A 22,321-nucleotide genomic window follows, 5' to 3' on the forward strand; every position below is an offset into this window, starting at 1 on the left:
TTCTAGTGAAGAATAAGTCAGCATAAATGGAAAATGATAAATGCATATTCCTAAAAAAAATTTAATCTAAGCTAGAAATTTCTAATGTTGATTTTGCATGAAGTGTTATCATATTTCTTGTGCAAAAGTTCACCTAAATTCCATTCTATATTTCCTGTAAGATTAAAAAAATATTTTGTAGAGCAATTTTTGCCATGGTTATTCTACCTCTAATTATTTCAATGAAATATTTTCTCCTTTATGTGGTCTTTTACTGTGAGGTGAAGCTCAAGCATATCTGCTTCTGAAATTGCTAAGGTTGCACTGTCTGACTATAAGTATATAAATCAATTTCCATTTTAAAATACAGTCGTTTCTATCAAAATCTGTGAGTTCAGTATTAATGGAATTATTTATACGAATATTGTAAATCAAAGATTCTCCATGTAGCTAATTATCAACATGAATATCAGCTCTTTATGGACAACTCTATGTTATCTAAAAGCACTAGCTAAAACGACTCTTAAGGTTTTATATTTCTCACTGACCAAAACCTCGGCATTTAATTCTAAATCAGACTAAAAAGTGATATGAATTTCAAATGGGTAGATATACTCTTCCAATATTCTAATTTATTTAGTGGTAAAAAATTTAGTGGAAGGGGGTTACAATGTTGAGAATCATTCTTTGGCTGAAAACTTTATGACAGACTTAAACGATCTCAATAAAAGCGGTTTGTTTGAAGTAGTGCTATCCAAATATTATTCTCTAGGGAGACACCAACTCAATTTAAGTGGCCAAAAATCTTTAGAGCTCAAAGTGACACACCTCTTTGTTTTCATTCTCAGCTTGCAAACACTTTCAAAATTCCCCTGAATTCTTAGATACTACTCCATTTTACCTTTCACACCATTCCCTTAACATTACGAAGCATTATATCCATTCAACTCTCACTTTCGAATTATCTTCTCTTACCTGTGATAACGGTGAAAAAACCTGAATGACTCCCCAGCTACCTACATAACGGGTACATAGGGTATTTGGAGATGTCTTAAAGATTAGGAATCGTTTTTTATTCATATTGCCCGATAGGTATACCAATATAAACTATGACTGTGTAAAGGCATATAAATACCAATATATGTTATAGTTTACCAATTTTTCATGGTATTCGCTATCCACTTGCACATCCTTTCAGTGTCACATTTAACTTCTGTCGTTCTTGGTTATTCTAATTCAATTTATATATTATTAAATATCATATTATTAAAAAGAAGGAAAATCGCCCTACACCTTCTCCCATACCTCTCTTTATACCCTCACTTAATCGCACTACTTTCACCTCTCTCTCTTTGGCTATACCTATCGACTTATTGGAAAATCTCTTCAGCCCATCCCTCATTTTCTTGATAAATGTATAGAAAACTCTCACCCCACTCAATGACCTCGTAAATTATATCCCCATATTCTTAGACACAGATATAGGAACTTGTACATCTCCTGTTCTATTTCTTCGTCATTATGTTCAAGAAAACACCTCCGTAAAATTAATTTCGCCGAAAGTACTCGCTTATAGTATCATGAAAAATGTAATGCAGCTCCTTTTGTGTAAGTTTTAATTTTATTACTGAGTTGATGCGGTAATTAGACTTGCTTAGCTTGCAATCTGAGATCTTTACATTTGTAATAAATGTTTGGTCAGACGTACAAATTCCATACCTTCGCTTTTAGCTCCACAAATAGAGGTTTATATTCCTTGATATGTAAGTGATATTATGTGAGAAACGTATTGCTGTGGGTGAATATTATGTATTATTGTTTAGCAAGACAAGTATCTTCCATATCTCCACGTTAAGATCCTCAAAGGGAGAAATTTTATTTCCATTGAACGTTAAATATATCATTTTAGAGATATATGGGCAGATACTGGATTTTTACTGTCTTAATAATAAAAAAAATTTATTTGCTGAATAATTTTACTTTCTCCGTGAGACTTATAGTCCCTCATTGCTATAACTAATAAAAAGAATTTAAAGGGATCGTGGCAATTGATGGAATAATAACTTTGCTATTTCCTATTTCCACATGGTAATTTATTGAGACTGACCATGGTTTCGATACAATCTGTCAACAACAATACAACAGTGTCAAGGTGAAGAAATACCTTATAATGTTACGCTGTAACGAAACCATGGTTGGTCTCGATAAATTACCATGTAGAAATAGCAAAGTTAACACTCCATCTATTCCTACGACTATGGACTTCCACAAAGTTACGCCAGCTACTATTAATTAAATATAAAAGGAATGCTTGTGGTAGAAAATATTCTCAGATAATTATTTATTACCTAGAGGACATCTGATAGTCGTGGAAATAGTAGGTGTATTTTTTGGGATTGATTTGGTCTGTGGGTATAGTACCGGCTTCCCAAACAGCTTTATATCTACTTGAGTGTTTCCTGGAGGTCACTTCATGTACTGCATTCCGTCCGTCCGTTGGGACATTAAACCGTGGTCCATTTGGCGATTTTTGTTTATATAAGGATAATGCCGACGCCGGGTTTCTCTCCACCCATTCCTCGCTGCCCTTCTCTAATGCGCAAATGACCTAAGCTGTCGGTCGCCTCCTCCAAATTCTATACCATCGTATTCCCTCATGCTTGAAACGCGCTATTTCCATGCCTTGTGCTCTTCAAAACATCCTTACCACACTTGTCTCCTTCAAGGCCTCTTCTGAATAAACGTGTGCCCTCTTTTTACTCCTTTCCATACTTTAGCTCCCCTTTTTTTTACTCTCGTGCGATGGATGGATAGCGTGAGGCCGACCCTGGAGACTTGAGTGCCTTCCCGGGAAGCACGTGGTTTGCGGGGAGGGTCAAGGGTCGCGTGCCACCCGTTGACCACTTCCTCGTCCCTCCGTCGCATTTTGCCAAGTAATTTTTCAGGGGTGAATTTTTTATGCCCACTGAATTCCTCCCCGTGGAAGTTTTCGCCATATTTTTTCTCTCTCGTCTTTGCTTCATTTTCTCTCTTCGCTCCGTGCCTCATCATCGTCCATTCCTTGAATGTTGGAAAGTGTTTCCTCTCTTAGCGAGACATGAGAAGTGCTGCGTCACGGTATTTCTTCCATAAGATTCTGGACACGGTCCTCTTGAGACCCAAGTGTGCACAGTGACCTTACGACGTTCATAGGCAAAGCGTTTTGCCTACTTGCTACTTCAAGGCAGCACTCATGAAGTCCATGGCAAAACTCAAAATGATATTATACTCGTCCATACGTTACCCATACCATATGCGCGTTCGCTGGTGCATAAATGATACTTGTCCTGCGTTTATAATGCCTATATCCAATGAATTTTTATTGCCAATTTTTAATTAATCCTTATAGATACGTCATGGAAACCAAAATAATTGTCGTAATAATTCTTTTGGTTTTCATTATTAATAGGGCATATGGAGGCTTTGCACTTTAATGGGGATATAGTTACTTCAGGCCCAAAAAAATCCCAAATATTGGGTCCTTAAGACTTTGGGACCTTTGAGCATGGGTTCCCGTTACTTTAAAGCAATCAAATTCAGTACATGGACATGAAATTCATATCTGTCTTTTTAAGAATAGGGAAAATATAAATTTTACAAATTCTGAAATATAAGGACCAGGAAAATGTACCATCATAATGCCATAGTTTTTATTTTTTCTCCTTAGTATAGCTATGCTAACTATTTGTTCTTCTTAAATTTTCTCTAATTTTTTTGTGTAAATTCTTCGTTTTCCAGTAATTACGATGTGTTCCTCTACTGAGCTTACGGTGTTTGACCCAGTTTTGAAATTTGAACTATGGAGTCCTTTTATTAACTCATTTTCATTAGCTTTAATCATTTCTTTTGCGAGTAAACACAACTTCTGGTTCCTAATCCTAGCTTCAAAATTTAAAAATATTTTTTTTTCATGAAACCGATGTAGAGCTTTTAAAGCATTGAAGTAAATTATTGCGCATTTGTTTAACATTTTATCGACCAGGAGTGTGGCCTTTTACATAAAGTTAGGATTGCTATTGTTGGAAATAAGTCGCTCAAATAGCAGTGCGTCAGCCTTTCCTTTGTTGCGTAAATATTCAATTGAAATAGGGAACTAATTTCTGACGAACGACGTGTGGTTTTCATGGCCACAATCAAATACTCCTCCACCAATTTACTTACAGCATGTCCACATAATGTATATTCCACGCCGAGACGCTCCATTAAAGCAGTGAAAACGCCCTTTGCTATTTCAATTAGTTTCGCAATAACTTCTTAGGCCTTGTCCATCCTTGGAGATGCAACAAAAATCATGCCTTATTAGGTCTTCAATGTGTATCGAAAGCGCTTGAGAGAAATATTCTGGGGATGAGTGGATATATATTTACGCTTTGTTAATCAAATAATTAGGGTATATTTTATAAGAGGAGAACACTGCACTGGTCATATTAAATTTTATCCTTGTTATTTACCGCTAAGCCAGTGGAGCCTGTGGAAAAACGGAGTGAGGTGTCCGTCAATATATTGGTTAAATCTATATATCACTCAGGAATCTTTTATATTTTCATATGATTCCTAGATGGCTGTTATGTTTTATTTTATTAGCAAAAAAGGGAAAATGAAGAGAAATGACGAGGCAATCAATATATTTGTTAATAGAATAGATAAAATATATCTATTTTAGGAAATGCAAGGTTTCTTCAAATTTGTGTTATATACGTCACTGTTAAGTGGTAATAAATTTCAAGGAATGTGAGCGAGTTACCTATAGTGATGTGATCCACCATTCCTGTTCCACCAATTATCTCAGCAATTAAACGTTTCGAAAATGGCTTCATTTTACAAGTTAACATATTTTCATGGAATCCCTCATGGATTACCATTATCCTAAGAATCACAAACAAGTGCGTATCCAGAATCACAACTAGGGGGGTGCAAGCCATGGTTGTTCAAGTTGTAGGTAAGATTTAAGCACGAAAAAGGTGAATGAATCAAAATATTAAGGAAACTGTAAGAGCTCTAAATTAGTTGTTTAAATTGTTTGCTTTAAAAAATATTATTTTCCTTAAAGGCATTTGCGATTTTTACTTCTAGGGGGGGGGAGCTGCCCCCTCCTGCCCCTCACTGGGTACGCCCATGATTATAAATGCATTTAATGTGGCCGTCTAGCCTAAGATAACGTTTAAAATCACAAGAATTTATTATAAATTCTGACAAAATTGTTTTGAAAATTATTATACTTAGTAACTTTTCATCAACACTTCGGTTGTAAGGACTCCTACCCGGATACACGGTTGTAGAGGCTTAAGTTTTGGCGTCCCACTCAATGAGTCTCGTTACAAATCCCAATGGTAGTTTTTCCGGTCGCCGTGCTTGATTTTTTTGCTGGGTACAATTCAAGAGAGGCATTCCATTCGTCGGATGGTATGTTAGGTTTTCATCCCGTAGGCGCCTTTCGTTAAAACAGGTTAATGCTAACGTTTAAAATCTATGCTCCATTTCTTCCCTATCTTCTCTACGGTGAGGTTGATCTAAGCACTCCGTTGCCTCCTCCAAGCACATGATATTGGTATTATCCATGGAAATTTCTTAGGCTAACTGAAAATCCAGACAGTTTTGCCGTATCATCAGTGTTGAGTTCAGATTTATTTTTCTTTGGCTCTCTGCTCCCTCAACCAATATCCATTCCACTCTTGGTACGCTTTTTTTCCTGCGCCCAAGTTATTGCATTATCTGCTACTCCCTTTTCCTCTCCAACTTAATCATCCTTCATCTCTTTCTTGCCTCAACATCTCCGCCTTATCTCCCGCTGACCACTCCCCCAACTTCAGAAAGAAATCTTTATGCTATAAAATCCAATGGCTCAATTCTGGCAGATAGAGGAAGAAAACTTTTATATCCTTCCTCCGTGCTACTAACCAATGGTTGGATTTACAAGAAAACGGAACTTGGGGGGAGTGAGCAATTTTTTTTCGTGTTATCCTGAAAAAGCATTCTTTAAAGGTATATTAGATCCCGTGCTACGGCCCAAAGTCTCCTAATTCCCTCTGAGAATTACCCTTAATAAGTCGCTTCACTCCTTTAATTCCCAGTTTTAAGCACTTAACGTTCCTGGGGCGACCTCGAGAGTGAAAAGTAATTGGGACGGGATCTTACTCGATTTTCCATGTGACTGACCGATTTAACTCTCCCCGACTCCAAACTTCCTCCTGTCCCGTCGCAAGTCTTTCCTCGTAGCTCCCCCGCCATGTCCAACTTCCCGCTGAAATCCACGTTAATCCTCCCCCCAACTCGCCCGCCCATGCCCCCCCTCACAGCCTTCCCAAACCAAAACGTCCCTTTTCTAAACTCTTCTCTTCCTACCTCACTGCACTCATTGAAGACTCTCGCCTGGTATTTAGTCGTCTCGGGTGTTGGTAGGGGTGGTATTTGGTGGAGGCTACCGACAGCTAAAGTTAACCGCTCCATGAGCTGTGGCTTATCCAGAGGGTTTTGCGGGGTCTGGTCCCCCCAAAATTAATTAATTATGGTAGAAAAATGTTAATATTCGAAATGAATTTATTCTGCTGCACTATTATATTTCTCTACGACCCATATATGGTGTAATTTTAAGTGGCAAAATAGTACAAATGGAACGAGAGTCCTAGGGCGGGCTCGCGAGGATACACTCCTGGGGGAGGGCCTATAAGCGCGAGGCTTTTTACCTCTGCACCGCAGAAAGGGGTGAACAGGAAGGAGAAAGGAAGGAGGCGCCGCCGCGATAGAAGCCCGACGACGCCTCTTAGGACGGGATAGGGAAGGAAGGAATGGGACGAGGAATCCCGTAACGTCACAAAGGCGGGCGGGTCCTACCACCAGCGAAACCAGGCAACAGCCATTTCTATTCTAACGATTTTGGAGGAAGAATATTCCTATGAGGAAGAATTGAATGAATTCCGATGAGGAAGAATAATCCAACGATCAAATCGTTAGATTACAAAATTGTACACATGAAATGTGAACGATGGAGAAAAGATGCAGAGAAACCCGGCGGCAGAATCAGCGTGTTCTTAACGAAAAGTACGTAGGTGACCGCGGCCTAGTGTCAAATCCAATGGACGGAGTACTGTTTTTGGGGAGCCCTCCATTAAACACTCGAGCAGGGACCCGCCATTCTCCGAAAAATCTCCACCACCGTCAGAGTTTGAACTCGGACGCCCTGGGTGAGAATTCAGCATTATGGCTACCCAAGGAACCCAATTCTTTGCCTCGGATGCTGTTATCATAGGTATTACCATGGATGATTCTATAGACTAAACATTCTTTCACCCACCGCGTATTTATGATAACAATGAGTTCCCTTAAGTCGCCACTCCTACAGCAATCCGAATTTCAAGGAGAATTAAAAGATATTTATGGCTGTTAACTGGAATTTATCTTTGACTTGTTGCAATATATCGAATACATAACTCTTCAGTGCATGCTCTAGTGAGTGAAAATATTCTATTGCAAAAGTATGAACCCTTTGAAAAGTATATCCCTTTGTATTTATCGTCGGCATATTTGAAAGCAAAATAAAAGGCGAGGTTAGTGGCATCATAAAATAAGTTCCTGCAAGAGAGACTGGGGTATTCTCTATACAGCCTCTATAAATTCTCATAATTTCAGGAGTTCTATTCCACTTAAAGGAGGCACTTTACCCCGACGGAAAACGTAACGTTCGATTAATAATAGCAACGCTTGATCTTCTATCGAACTAATAGCTATTTGCATTACTTAATTTGCCATATGCAATGCAATTGAGAAAGTGAGGTGGTAAATAATTCAATATGGGTATATTATGAAATATACGGACATATTCCGAATTTTTTTCGATAACGCCCTTCGAGATTCTTTTGGCGAAAAATCCATAATGTCGAAGCATTTACGATGATGTCACTTATTATTTACAAATAAAGTAATTCATTTCATTTGAAATCAGTGAAGGAGACCCCTATTGGCAGCAATTCCTTGTCTCTTTTGAGATCGAGACTGCATGAATTTATGCATGTTTTAGGACTGGAGAAAAACATTATGTTTAGGATCGTTTATTTTTACCTTCAAAGATTGCGTTTCTACAATGTAAACGTTAAAGTGAGCAAAATCTCATAGTGACTGCACAATTATATTTCTACTTTGTAATATAAATACAAATCCAGGTGCCATATGGTTAAGTTTTAGCGGAAAAATGTGACATCGTCTTGGTCTAAAATCAAGATTTTCGCTAAGACAGTGTGCCCCCTTTATGTGAAGTGGATGGTATAACAAAGTTAATCCTTGTGCATTATTAATTCCGCCCGTATACGAAGTACATGTATAGATTAGTGTAGTTACTTCATATTGACGATGCTCTCCTTTTTTCAATTTGATTTTGCAAACTGGTATTTTGATAATTTAGTACTGGTGGCGTAGATTGGTATTTTGCGCCACATCTCTGTATTTTAGGCGATCTTGCTAGTGAGCCACCACCACTGATTATCTGGGAGCCATAGTAAATTTTATGCATATGAATGGTGTTAGAACTTTCGAAAAAGGCTTTATTGAAAATATTATCTATAAATTTAGTAATGTGGATAACGAAAAATTAGCTTTCGAGCTTGGGTTGTTTATAGAAAATACTCATTCTCGTTCTCCTGAATACTTAATTTTCTTTGTATCCAATCATAAATTCTTTGATTGGTATTCTTCAGGGACGTTACCAAGGCGTCTGCTGCCAGAATTCAACCAGCATGGAGGATTTCGAAGGAACGGTGCCTCCTCTCCTCCGTGGAGTTGAACAAGTACTATATTTTTAAGCCCTCTTAAAATACCTACTAATGGAAAAATTTAGTAATAAAACGTTGAGGATACTCTTACCGCTACAAAATAGGGTAGAGTTATCTTTGATGCACGCTGATAGGGAGTTTGCATGGAGGAAGTGAATTATACGGTGGAGTGGGTAAGGATATTCTCCAGGGTGGAGGCTGTGAGATTTTGGGACCACAAGGGATATTACAATACTTAGAGGATTCTACAGTCTGTCTCTCAATATGCTATCAACCACCGCGCATTCAAATGGGTTTACTAAAGTCACCACTCACGTCGCTTGCAGGCAGAGAGATTCGAATTTTACGGGAAAAGATGACATAATTATGCCGGCTGTCCTAAATTTTTATTCGTGATGGTGTAATCCATCGCATTTATAATCTTTCAATGCTGATACTAGAAATTGCAAACACTAAATTGCAAAAATTGAAAATAAATCGATCGCCTTGATCTCATTGCCGCACGGTGGACATTTTTGGAAACCCTAAGTGGCAACGTAAATAAAGCTTCTAAGAGGCGGATTGGATCCTGGGGGACGACAGTAAGGAGTGACTTTAAAAGTTTTGGGATGCAGTCCCCATCTCCCGCGTTGGAGACGACGACTAAAGACTGCTTTTAACTTGTTTTTAAAAACTCCCGGGGCGGTCATTTGGAAGGAGTTCCCCACGGCCTTTATTCTCATCTTCGCATCTCTACCCGGCAACCCTTTCACGTCTTCGTCTGTGGATAAAGGGAAGTCTGAGATGGTGGGGAGGGGGAGAACCGGGACAACTCTGTCCGCGCTGTTCCTCGATGGATAGATATCTCCACGGAGTTCCCACGGACTCCCTCGAGGGATATAATGTGGTCTGGTAGATGAAAGGAGTGGAGAAAGATACTTCCACATCTTCTCTCTCGGTTCTATCGTCGCCACCGCCTGCAAACAGATCCGTTTTCGGCAGAGCCGTTCCCGAAGGCTCTCTCTCTCTTTCTCTAGGAAAATACAGAGTTAGAGAAGGGGGTTTGAGGCCGCCCCAAGTAGTTTTTTCTCCAATATTTCCGAGACGTGACGGATCCACACAGTGGGTATTATTCAGCGAATACTACTGCGCCTCGCAAGGACACGATTCATGGGGGCTACAAACGAAAAATCCGGATAGCGGAGGATTTTGGATTGGGAGTCCAAAGGAAGCGGGTGGGGCGTAGTTTTGTTTACATTCTCGATGAAGGAGGATTGTGGATGAACCTGGCGTAGTGTCGCACGTGTGGCACAAGAGGATGTATCACGAGACTGATCGTATTAGGTACAATATTGGCACGTATAACTCTTTTAAAACTGTAAATATTATCTTGATATTTTCAGGAAATTTGGAGCACACTTTTGTTAACATTTACTGTCATCCAATTTTTTAATAACTTAATGTCTCAGGAGATACAGATGTTAACGGTGAATTCTTCTCGGGTGTTCCCAGGATTTCTTTCTGGGGGGGCACAAGCATGGCCGTATCCAGGATTTTGTTCTGGGGGGGCACAAGGACACCTCGTAATACAAAACGAGTGCACTGATAATGGAACCGTATTAAAAATCTTTCATGTTTTTATGGGCCTGGGGAGGGCCCATCTCCCCCCCCCCCCCCTCTCATCCTACATCCACCTATGCTGGTATGGAAAGGAGACAAAGTAAGTAAATGAAAGCCCATAGCGATATGAACAGTTCCACTTATTAATCTTTAAAATCGGGAAAGATGCATTGTACTCATGGAGAGGGTCTACCTCCTTCACGCTGAGGCTTCATCCCAGAGTCATTTTTGCTCCCAATGACTCGAAATGATCATATCGTTCTTCTCTTCACCCTTTATTTTTCCGGATTCGGTTGCTACACCAACGCTGACCACGGTTTAGTGGCAGGCATTTGAGCTACCGATATTGCTTACCAATCAATGTGCGTTCAGACGAGATAACTTTAAATATTTAAACGGTATACTCTGTAAGCCTTGAAATTTTCAAGAGATAGAGCAAGTATCACGCAGTGAAAAAGACTTATCGAGAGAAAGGCGTGCTTTCTGTTGAGGTAGGGGTTGTAACTGATGGCATCCATCCCAGACGGGAGGTGGGAAGGACGGCTTCCTATTTGGATTGAGATTCGGTGTATCTTGGCTCTCATGGCCGCTCTAGTGAATAATGGAGAGTACCAATGTGTCCACTCCCCCATCTATTGGAGAAATCCTTGGAGAATGGGGAGCAGAAGCTGATGCTACCTTTAACGGTTCGCTCTGTGAGACATCTTTAATAGATTCCGTAGAAAATCGTATAACATAGCATTGAGTTGGTGGGAGTATTACTAAAAGTATTTTTTGCTGTTCGAGGCTGAGGGATTTCTAATGACGACGATAGAGATTGGGATTGGAAACGCTTTACTGAGGCTCATTCACTGTTATTTGACATTGATCAACTTACTTGAAGCAATATCAGTACAGAATTTTATATATTACTCAATGGTTTAGCTAAAGGAACGAGCTATAAAAATCGGTATCCTTTTGCCCCCCCATGACAAAATTCTGGATACGGCCTTGCTTCTGCCCCCCTCCCCCAGAAAGAAATCTTGGATCCACCCCTGCATACCAGGGCACACGAATTTGGCACCAGGTTATCACAGTAGTTTTAACGCACGTTGATTGCTTACCGAGGTCGTACGAACGGGGAACACCCAAGAAGAACTCACCGCTAACATCTGTATTTTCTGAGGCATTAAGTTTAAAATAAAAATTGAGAATATGGCAGGTAACGCTTGTGGAAAGTCATCTCATTCTTATTTACGATACGCTTTCACCCCTTCAATGGCAGATTAGAAGGACAGGAATCGGAGGAGGGATCGAATGCTAATTTTTAAATTGGCTCTTCAATGAAAGCTTCTACTTCAACAGCTTATCAAGCCTTGAAACTTACACAATGCCTTGAAACTTGGGTCGATTGTTGAGTCTTGGCATGAAAAAGTGCCATTTGTTTTCTTCCATCATGGATATATGGAACTTCCACCAAATCAAGCGAGGGACGATTTTATACGTTACCAAGCTATGTTACCAACATAATTAGTAAATTCTTCAAACTCAGCATATCAAGTCAGCCTCAGTTGCATTACCAAATCAAGGTATTGTATGCTACCGAGGCGCTGTGGCACGTGATGACCGTGTTCCACTCCTCTCTCGCCCAAAACAGCTTCAGGGGATATGTGGAAGATTGGACTTTCTAGTCCCAATATCGCCCAATAAAGACGTATTATTATTATTGAAACAGCGACCCCAATCCACTCCTAAATTCTTAGAGGATACCTCATCGTATTTATTTGGGAATAGATGGCCTAAGGTGTAATTAAAAAAAGAGAGAATCAATCCTACAGCCGCGACGATAACTGCTGCGTCGACACGCAATTGCGGATGTTAGAATCGGTGGCGAGGTGACGAAGGGTAGGAAGGGAGTGAGTCTCGGATTCTTGTGCCTGATAGGAGAGATCACGCATCAGGAGGAGTGGGTGAACGTATAAAGTGTCTCGAGTGCCATTTCTTCCCTGGTCACGTAACAATCTACATCTTCCTCGTTGGCTGCGCATTCTAATGAGCGTCGCACTCCCTGTGATGCAAGTGCCGCGTGATAGGCACCCAATTCAGTTTCTCCCCCTCTCATAAACCACTCGAACTGCACATTACCCAAGAGAGAGATTTGTACCCACCACGGAAGCGCAGAAAGGACGTGTAATATTTCGAGCCTACCGCGTGAACGGAGGTGAAATTTACATGAATTTCGTTGTGAAAAAATTAACTGGACCGGGAGTCGAACTCTATAATCGTCTGCTCTGTATTCAAGGACATATATTATATCAATCATTATATTTTTCCTATTTTAAACATTATTTCTATCAGGGTAACGCTCAGTAATATTTTCTCATATAAAAGGCAGTCTAATATTCTTAGATAAGGTACTTCTATTCTTATATTTCGCCACATAATGCTCCCACTTGAGTTCTCTCCTCGTTCAAATTTAACGCGTGTCAAACGGAAAAGTTAGGTCCCTGTGTGACCATCTTGGATGGACCGCGTATTGGCCAACTGTGGATGTTAGAATCGGTGGTGGTGGCCATCTCGAGTTGGATGGGCCAAACGTACAGCATAATGGGCCTCAGTACAATGGGGGGTCAGGAACCTGGATAGCGTAGGGGCCTACCCTGTGGCCCGGAAAGTCAAAGGCTCGTGGTTCGATTCCTGGGCCTAAGAATTTTTTTCTCATGGACCGAAAGAAATAGCAAACGGGATGAGAATATTGGATTGGAATTGGAGTGGGGTGCCTCGGCAAAAACACTGGCTTCATTCCAATGTGTACCCTGGCTCAGATCTCTGAAAATTAAGTAATATTTTCAGAAGTTATGTAGTTCATGATTTTTTCCATTGGAGGAGGTACTTGTGTACTTCATCGGAACTATGTGGATGATACTGAACGTAAAAGGGGGTAAACCAGTAACGTTCTCGTTCCAATATTTTAAGTACCCTGCTTGTATTTTCCTGCGAACTTGCTAAAGTTTGCTCAAGGAAACATTTCGAGTTGGAGCATTGTTTAGCGAATTCTAAGAATAGAAGACTGCGTTTTGAATTAGTTTTTATAACTACGGTGCTCCGTGATGTACTTTCAATAGAAAATTTTTTTTAATAAGTATATTATATTTTAGATGGACAGGCATATGTTTGTACGAACCGGTATTTATAACATATAGAAGCTGGTTCAAACTCCGTGAACGGTAGCGGGGATCGGGTTGGTGTGGTGGCTAGAGTGTTGGCTTCACACCCGGCGGGCTCGGGTTCAAATCCCGGCAGTGGCAGAGAATTTTCAGAGACTGCCCTATCCCTGCTTGAATGTTGTGTGGAGACATTTCAAGGACAACACTCCGTCCGTCGGGTGGGACGTTAAGCAGTGGTCCCCTTGGCGCCTTTCGTTAAGAGCAGGCTAATGCCGACGCCGGGTTCCTCTCTTTCCATACCCTTCCCTCATGGCGCAAATGACCTCAGCTGTCGGTCGCCTCCTCCTAATACCAAACCATACCGTGAACGGTAGCATGGGCACTAAACATCCTACTTCACTCATCTGGTTTTCATTTTCATGGTTATAATTGTCATATTTCAAAGGGTTAGCTATAGCATCTCTAGTGGAACAAGAATGTGGCAAAATCTTAGAAAAGAAGATTGCTTTTTAAATAGTAAATTTTTATTTCGATTCGTGATCTGAATGGAAAATATATTGCATTTTTATTATTTATTTTAAAGGCAGTTTGACAATCCTGTGCTTTCACGTGTACGTGTTTCAAGTTACGGGTGAGGAGTAATGGAACCACGCGAATGACATCGTGAAGAAAAAACGAAAAACGAACGAATGAAAATATTTCTAATCCACGTTTCAATTTCATGAATGTAAACTGTACAATAAAGGCATTGAAATGTGCCAGGAAGTGAAGGCTGTTCGGATACTCCACCAGGTAATCTCCTCACGGTTGCCGACGTTTCGGGGTACGAGTCGGCAGACATGATGGAGATTACTCGGGGGAGCGCCCGAACTGCCTTCACTACCAGCAAACGCCGTGAAAGCATCACGTCTTTTTTCATTGAAATGTACCGTTTCCTATATTATAGCACTCATCGCATACAATTCAACAATGGATTTAAAATGAATCTTTTTTGACAGAAAATATTGTTGAACAAGATTTTCGTGCTAAAGTAATAAAATGTTATAAAATTTTCGTGTGGATCATAATTCTATCTTCTTCGCAACATTTCTGACTGAAGAACCCACACTGATCGGGAGAATTTGGTGGAGCATTGGCTCATAATGAGAGAAAACTCACACATTCGAAAAATCATGAAAATTGAAAGTAAGCATCTATTCTCTCTTTCATTCCAAGGTATTTCCAAGTGGTAGCTCCACTCTTGGTGTTAGGCCTTGCCTTTTTCCTTTTTTTCCCCCTTTCCCTTCCACTGCCATTGGACGTGAACACTTTTGTTCCATAATAGTGTAGCAGGATTATCCTCGTCCTCTCCTCTTAAAAAAATATTATGTACCATTGCCCCAATTTCTTTAAACTAACTTGCCAACGTGAAAGTCATGCCAGCGTAATAGTGCTAGTAATTCTAATGCTATCACATCCCAACGTAATAGAATGTGCTGACAGGTCGTAGGTTACTTTTTTTTACATATTGAAACCTAATCAAGGTTATCTCATAAGAAATCACTCAAGGAGTAATTTACTAATGCACATATGATATGAGATAATCATTTTAATATTTAAAGCTGCCATACCATTACGGCATTGATTTACCATACACATTTAAAGGATAAGATGGTATTTTCGCTATGGTCATTTACACAAACTTTGCCAACTTATATATATGATTCGTTTACTAAGGCTTACTGTGGCAACTGTTTATGATACATACAGAGTATTTTAAAATCAAATTGACTTCAAAATGAAAATATCCTGCTTTATAAAATAAGACTATCTTAACATAATGTGAATCAAATGATTCGCGACGTCTATGATGAATTAATCATCCATATAATTGTACTATTTTGCCTGAAGACAGTTATAGTGTAAAATAACCACGAAACAAATATAAGGAACTGTAAGAGACAGAAACAGCAGAGTCACTTCCGTTCCCACCCTTTTCACGCCTCAACCCATCACCTACACTCTCTTTCATATTCCTTCCCAAGTTTCTGCCTTTGCGAAGGGTCGGATCGCTTTACCTCCGCGTATCCAGTGGCTGCTCCAACCTCCCGTGGGAAACTGCAGAGCTTGGTGAAAGAAACACGATGGCTGAGGAGGGAGAAGGAGGAGGAGGGGAGGTCAGCGAAGGCGGGCTGTGGAGACGCGGTCGTGGGTAGTCGGACGCGTGGTGGCGTAATGTAAACGAGTAGAACAATAAAATCATCTCTCCGTAGTGTATGAGTTTCCTTTCAAAAATCCCTGCCAATTGATCGGCGGCACCCCTAAGAGCATCGGGGGTCTTACACTGGTGTCAAGAAGTGGGATAATTGGCATATTTTTGGAAGGACTCATTGATTACGATGGCGGCGAGAGTGAGCCTGGGAGGCCAGGAGATGGATTTGCAGCAGGCCATCACAGAGATGAGCAAGAAATTACGCGAGCTCGAAGCGGATAACGAGAGACTTCGGCGGACGGGGACAGCTGCTGGGGAGGAAGGCGGGCGGAAAAACTTCGGCTTGCTTTCGGCGACTGAAGCGTTCTCGGGAAGACCGGAAGAGTCCGTAACGGCCTTTTTAGACAAAGTGGAACGCGCAGCCGATTTGGGGGGCCTCTCTGACGCCGACAAACTGAATGCAACGATCCTGAAGTTGAACGGGGAAGCGGCCGAATTTTATCATAGCAAGGAAGAGTGCCGAGGGGCCGCGACGTTCGAGGAACTAAAAGCGCAGCTCTTGCAGCGGTACCGAACGAAACGGAGTACCCGTTTTTTTCGGGAGCTGTTAGCCAACATAAGAAGGGGCGCCGGAGAAGACTTGGAAGCCTTCGCAGACAGGGTGCGAAAAATCAACAGCCAGACGTATGACGTGGCCGGGCCCGCGGAGCATGCCGCCGCGACGCGCTATGAGGCAGATCAGCGCGCCCTTGACGCCTTCCTTAATGGTCTCTCAGGGGAAGTGGGCAGACAGTGCCGGCTGACGTCGCCTCAAAATTTTGACGAGGCGGTCGAGGCCGCCATTAGGATCGAGGAGGTGGAGAGGCGCCCCTTGAGAGAGGAGCCTGCGAGCCGCCATGTCTTCCGGGCTCCAAGGGAAGGTAAATGCTTTAACTGTGGCGAGATGGGGCACATGGCGAGGGAGTGCCGAAATCGGAGGCGCTGCTTCAACTGTGGAGGTGAGGGCCACATCGCCCGGGAATGCAGACGGAGGCAGCAGACTACGGAGTTAAACGACGGCGGGGCCGGCAACGCCGCCAATTCCGGCCCCTACTAGATGTCTTCCTTCCGAGGGTGGAGAAAAGAGGCGGACCTATGGATTTGGTGGCGGTGGTGAGCATCGGGGGAAGAAGGGCCAGGTTCCTGTGTGACACCGGCGCTCAGGTATCCCTCGTGTGCAGTGATGTGTGTGGGAATGAGGGTATTAAACGGTCCCCTTATCGCGTGAGGGGCATTACTGGTGATGTGGTGAAAAGTTTTGGGGAAAAGGTTATTGAATTTTTTGTAAACGGTGTTCAATATAAGTGTTGCATGCAAGTTGTGAGTGAACTAGGGGATTACGAGGGGATATTAGGTTTAGATTTCCTAGAAAAGTTAGGTTGCTGTATAAACATTAAACAGGGAACACTCTCCGTAGGGAATGAGACCTGGGGTTTGAGGGGCAACCACGGGGAACAAGCGAATGTAGGAATAATGAAAGAAATCCGAAAGCGGAGTGACACGGGGTTTTTAATCCGGTCAATAGAGACAGAAATATTGCCGGGTAGATGTGAAAAACTAATTAGTGTCAATGTACCTGACCTACAAATCCCTATCGGCGCTGATATCCTTATCGAACCAAACTTTGAGGATCTGGAGGGCTGTGTAGTGGCTAGAAGCATGTCAAGAGTGAATGAAAACCGTGAAGTAATTGTTCAAGTAGCTAACTTCAACGAAGGAGAGGTAACGCTAAGGAAGGGAACGATTTTAGCTTCCGCTACACAATGGGAAGATAGAGGGGCGGAAGAGGAAGCTGATTGGGGTCCGCGAGTGCATGCGGTGCGGCGTTGCGAGGGCGAAGTCTGTTTTGCGGATAAACTTGTGCATTTAAACTGCGGGGAACGTGACGCTCTATTGCCAATTCTTGAGGAATATAAGGATCTGTTTGCCGGTAAGGGTCTTCCACCGCCGACAAAATTGGTGACACATCATATTCCAACGTCTAGCGAAAGGCCAATCTATAGGAAGGCATACCGCACGCCATTCCACCAGAAGGAAATAGTCGATAGGCTAGTGAGGGAGCAGTTAGAGGCGGGTGTCATAGTGCCTAGTACCAGCCCCTGGGCCGCCCCAATTGTTGTTGTCCCTAAGAAATGACTGATGGGAAAGATTCGTATAGGTTTTGCGTAGATTACAGGGCATTAAACGCCATTACGACTCCTGATGTTTATCCCCTGCCGAATATAGTCGAGACCTTGGACTATTTAGGGAATTGCCGATACTTTACTACGATGGACTTAACAAGCGGTTACCATCAAATTCCCATGGACAGAGAGTCACAACCAAAAACGGCATTTAATACGGAGAGCGGGCATTGGGAATATACGCGAATGCCGTTTGGGCTACGCAATGCCCCCGCCAGTTTCCAGCGGCTTATGGACAGCGTTCTGCGCGGGCTGAAACCGGCGCATTGTCTCGTCTATTTAGATGACGTGGTAGTGTTTAGCTCCACAATTGAAGAACACGCAGAACGACTGAGGGGCGTTTTGGAGAGACTGAGAATCGCAGGTTTGACTCTGAAATTTGATAAATGCCACTTTGCCCACGACAAGGTGAATTACTTGGGTCATGTGATAACGAAGGACGGAGTTTTTCCCGATCCATCGAAGCTTTCGGCAGTAAATGAATATCCCACGCCCAGTTGCACGAAGGAACTACAGTCCTTCCTAGGTTTAGCCAATTACTACCGGAGGTTCGTGAAGGACTATGCCAGTATAGCAAAGCCCCTGACGAGACTGCTGAAAAAGGGGGCAACTTTTAGCTGGTCAGACGATTGCGAAGTGGCGATGAGGGAGCTTAAGTCAGCGCTTACTAAAAGCCCTATTCTAGTGTACCCAGATTTCAGAAAAACTTTCATCCTTTCTACGGATGCCTCAAATTATGCCTTAGGCGCGGTTCTATCGCAGGAGATAAACGGAGAAGAGCATCCCGTCGCTTATGCCTCTAGACAATTGAACAGCGCCGAAACAAATTACTCAGCCACGGAGAAGGAACTCCTTGGGGCCGTATGGGCTACGGGACATTTCAGATGTTATTTATTTGGTCGAAAATTTAAAATCATTACAGACCACGCGGCCCTCAAATGGCTATTGAGTCTTAAGGATCCTAACAGCCGCTTGGTAAGGTGGACGTTGAAATTGAGCGAGTTCGACTATGAAATTATACACAAACCAGGGAAGCTTCATTCAAACGCCGACGCACTCAGTCGGAAGGTACGAACGGTTGAACGAGGGCTATGTGACGAAATAATTGACTATCAGAACGACGACGCCGAATGCAAACGGTTGCGAACGCAGATAGGATTCTTTGTGAAAGGGGGCGTTCTCTATAAGAAAACCAAAGATGGTGAGAAAATAGTGGCCCCCGAGAAATTGAGGAAAGATATAATTAAAAACTTCCATGATCATCCATTGTCGGGGCATCTAGGGATCCGGCCTACACTCGAGAGAGTGCGGGCATCATATTGGTGGCGAAATTTAGCGAAGGACATTAAAGAAGCTCTTAGAGACTGCGTCGCATGCCACCGTCGAAGCCCTTACGGGAGAACAAGGGCACCCATTCAGGAATTACCCTCTTCCGATAGACCATTCGATTTCGTTTCTTTAGACACCGTCGGGCCCCTTCCATGTAGTGAGTATGGTAACAAATACATTCTATCTATTATTGATAATTTTTCCCGTTACCTAGAAATGATTCCTTTACCGGACCAAAAGGCGGAGACGATCGCCTCGGCATTCGTGAGAAGGTGGATTCTAAGGTTTGGGGTACCGGTCAAGGTTCTCACGGATCAGGGTGCAAACTATATGTCCGATTTCTTTAAAAAGGTGTGCGAACTAATGAAAATTTCCAGACTTCGCTCTTCTCCTTACCATCCAGAATCGAACGGGAAAGTGGAGAGGGTACATAGAACAATTGCTGGTATACTTAGCCACTACGTTAACGACAAAAACTCGGACTGGGATACGTGGGTCCCGTACGCTGTCCTCTGCTACAATACAAAAATTCATCGCAGTACAGGCTTCTCGCCTCATGAAATCGTTTTCGGGCACGTCATGCGATCTCCCTTCGAGTACTTTGAACCGACATTGGGACAGTTTGACAATAAGTATCTTCAGGGATTGAAAGAGAAATTGGAGACATTACGGAGTAGATGTAAGATCAATGACGCGCGCGCTCGCCGAGAGAGGGCGGCGGTTTTTAACAGGGGGACGAAGGACGTGGCATATGAGTGTGGTCAATACGTCTACCTGAGTGACCCGTGCACGAAGACAGGCGGAGCGAAAAAATTCCATTACCCGTGGAAAGGGCCCTACCTAGTGACGGAAGTGATTCCCCCGTGCAACGTGCGAATTCAACTCCCCTACAGATCTCTTTTGGTGCACAAAAATCGCTTAAAGTTGCATTTAGGTAATTTGCCAACTCTAGGTTTTCCCCCGTGTGGAGAACGTCGTCGAGGAAGACCACGGAAACACCCCCCCACCAAATCAGCGGAAATTGTGCGTGGCCCAGCAAGCCCAATAGGAGACACTCCCTTTTCCCATATTCCCCCTCGCCCTGGTGTCATGTCCCCCCGATCCCATATATTGGCCGAGTCGGAGGACGAAGAACGGTGGGAGGAAATGAGTCAGGTGTCGACATCGTCATCGGAGGGCGGAGAGAGGCAGGAAGCGGCGATCCAAGAGCCCGGATCGCCAATAGCCGAGAGAGAACGAGCAGAAGAGGCCTCTACGCCGGAGAGCACGGAGGAGCAGAGATACCCGTCGACGACCGAGTCGCAAGCAGCTGCCCGGCAAAGGAGCCCTTATCTCCTGAGGCCCCGACCTACCCCTACGCCTCCAGAGCCGTTGGGTGTACGAGAGGGCACTCCCCGTAGAACCCCAGCGAGCTGCCTACCCAGCGAGAGCAGTACTCTAAGAGAGTACGCACATTCCAGTGAAGGCCGTGAAGAAGACGATAGTGCCCTTGCTTCTCCCATTTCCACACCCCGTACGCCAGCACATACCGCGGAAGGCCGCGGAGACAGCAGGAGTAGCGACGCAGATGACAACATCCTTATCTCTCCAACCCATCCCGCCCGCTCTCCCTATCTTTTGAGGTCGCAAACCGGACCGTCCTCAGAAGGGAAGACGTAAGTGTTAGTGCTTCGGCAGAGAGAATTGTAAGAGAAGAGAAAGCGTAGAGTTCGCATTAGAGCGTAGAGAGAAGAGAAAGAGTAGAGCTGTTTGTTGATATCGTGTGTTGTTATCGTGTGTTTGTTAAGTGGGGCCGCTGTGTACTTTTTTGAACAGCTGGCCGAGAAAGTCATTTAAGATTTGTGAGTAAATTATGTCTTTTCGTGGAACGAACAGTTTTTTTTATAGTATGTTACGGAATTTTGAGTTTTCAGTATAATCTACTGGTTGTAATTTTTATGGAGCTGAGCATGTTAAAAAGTAAAAAACTCTGGTTATGAGATGAATTCTAATTAGTGGGAGAGAATCAGGATATTTTTATGCTTCTGATTATGTTTGGGTAGAATTTCAATGAATGAACATTAACGAATGGATGCATTTGCAATGCAGTGTTTGTCAATTTTACGTATAAAACCTTATTTCTCTTTCTCTCTTTGTATTTGCTATTTTAGTGTTTTGCTGGAGGATTTTGTTTTGACTAATTAGTGCCTTGGGGACATATAATGTATTTAGCCTCTGTGTCATCACCGAGTCCACCCATTCCAAGGCTCCTTGTATTTTATTCTTTGTGTTCTCCATTTCCATGTACGGATTTTTCACAGGATTCAATGGGTGAAGCAGACGAGGCCTATAATCAATTAGATTAAAGGCAGTTTGAGGGGAAAGTGATGTAAGAGACAGAAACAGCAGAGTCACTTCCGTTCCCACCCTTTTCACGCCTCAACCCATCACCTACACTCTCTTTCATATTCCTTCCCAAGTTTCTGCCTTTGCGAAGGGTCGGATCGCTTTACCTCCGCGTATCCAGTGGCTGCTCCAACCTCCCGTGGGAAACTGCAGAGCTTGGTGAAAGAAACACGATGGCTGAGGAGGGAGAAGGAGGAGGAGGGGAGGTCAGCGAAGGCGGGCTGTGGAGACGCGGTCGTGGGTAGTCGGACGCGTGGTGGCGTAATGTAAACGAGTAGAACAATAAAATCATCTCTCCGTAGTGTATGAGTTTCCTTTCAAAAATCCCTGCCAATTGATCGGCGGCACCCCTTAGAGCATCGGGGGTCTTACAGAACTATATTTTGGTGCTTAATTAGACTTATTGAAGCATAGTTTGTGCAAAAATACCGCTAAATATGTCCTTTAGATAAAGGCGGGCATCTAAATATCTTCACCAGATTATTTACTCAGCTATTCAGCGCATGCTTCCTTTTCGTCAACTCCATCGTTTTTTTTCCAAGCGTTCCCCTCTTGACTGCCCCGACTACTCTGCTTCCGTCGCGTCGTCGTCCTCTCCATCTCTGCTTTTCCTTCTCCTTTTTTTTCAAATTTTCGTGATCTCCGTAGTATTTTAAATGGGATTTCTTT

General features: G+C 42.8%; 2 protein-coding genes across 3 annotated transcripts in view; both read left to right on the forward strand.

Annotated features, from left to right (window-relative positions):
* Positions 1-22,321, forward strand: part of LOC124157128 — a 225,279-nt gene that overhangs the window by 87,329 nt on the left and 115,629 nt on the right. The gene's annotated exons all lie outside the window — the stretch shown is intronic.
* On the forward strand, positions 19,413-21,953 carry LOC124157127. Of its 2 annotated transcripts, none has more exons than XR_006864540.1 (2): positions 19,413-21,108; positions 21,568-21,953. XR_006864540.1 is itself a non-coding variant. In XM_046531631.1 (2 exons), exons 1-2 carry the CDS (start codon positions 19,484-19,486, stop codon positions 21,605-21,607), a joined length of 1,479 nt encoding a protein of 492 aa, XP_046387587.1. In that variant the 5' UTR covers positions 19,413-19,483; the 3' UTR covers positions 21,608-21,953. The 2 variants fall into 2 exon arrangements, 1 of the variants encoding a protein (XP_046387587.1); XM_046531631.1 differs by having other exon boundaries at positions 19,413-20,922.

The sequence above is a fragment of the Ischnura elegans genome, chromosome 4, assembly GCF_921293095.1.
Source record: "Ischnura elegans chromosome 4, ioIscEleg1.1, whole genome shotgun sequence".
NCBI classification, from domain to species: Eukaryota; Metazoa; Arthropoda; class Insecta; order Odonata; family Coenagrionidae; genus Ischnura; species Ischnura elegans.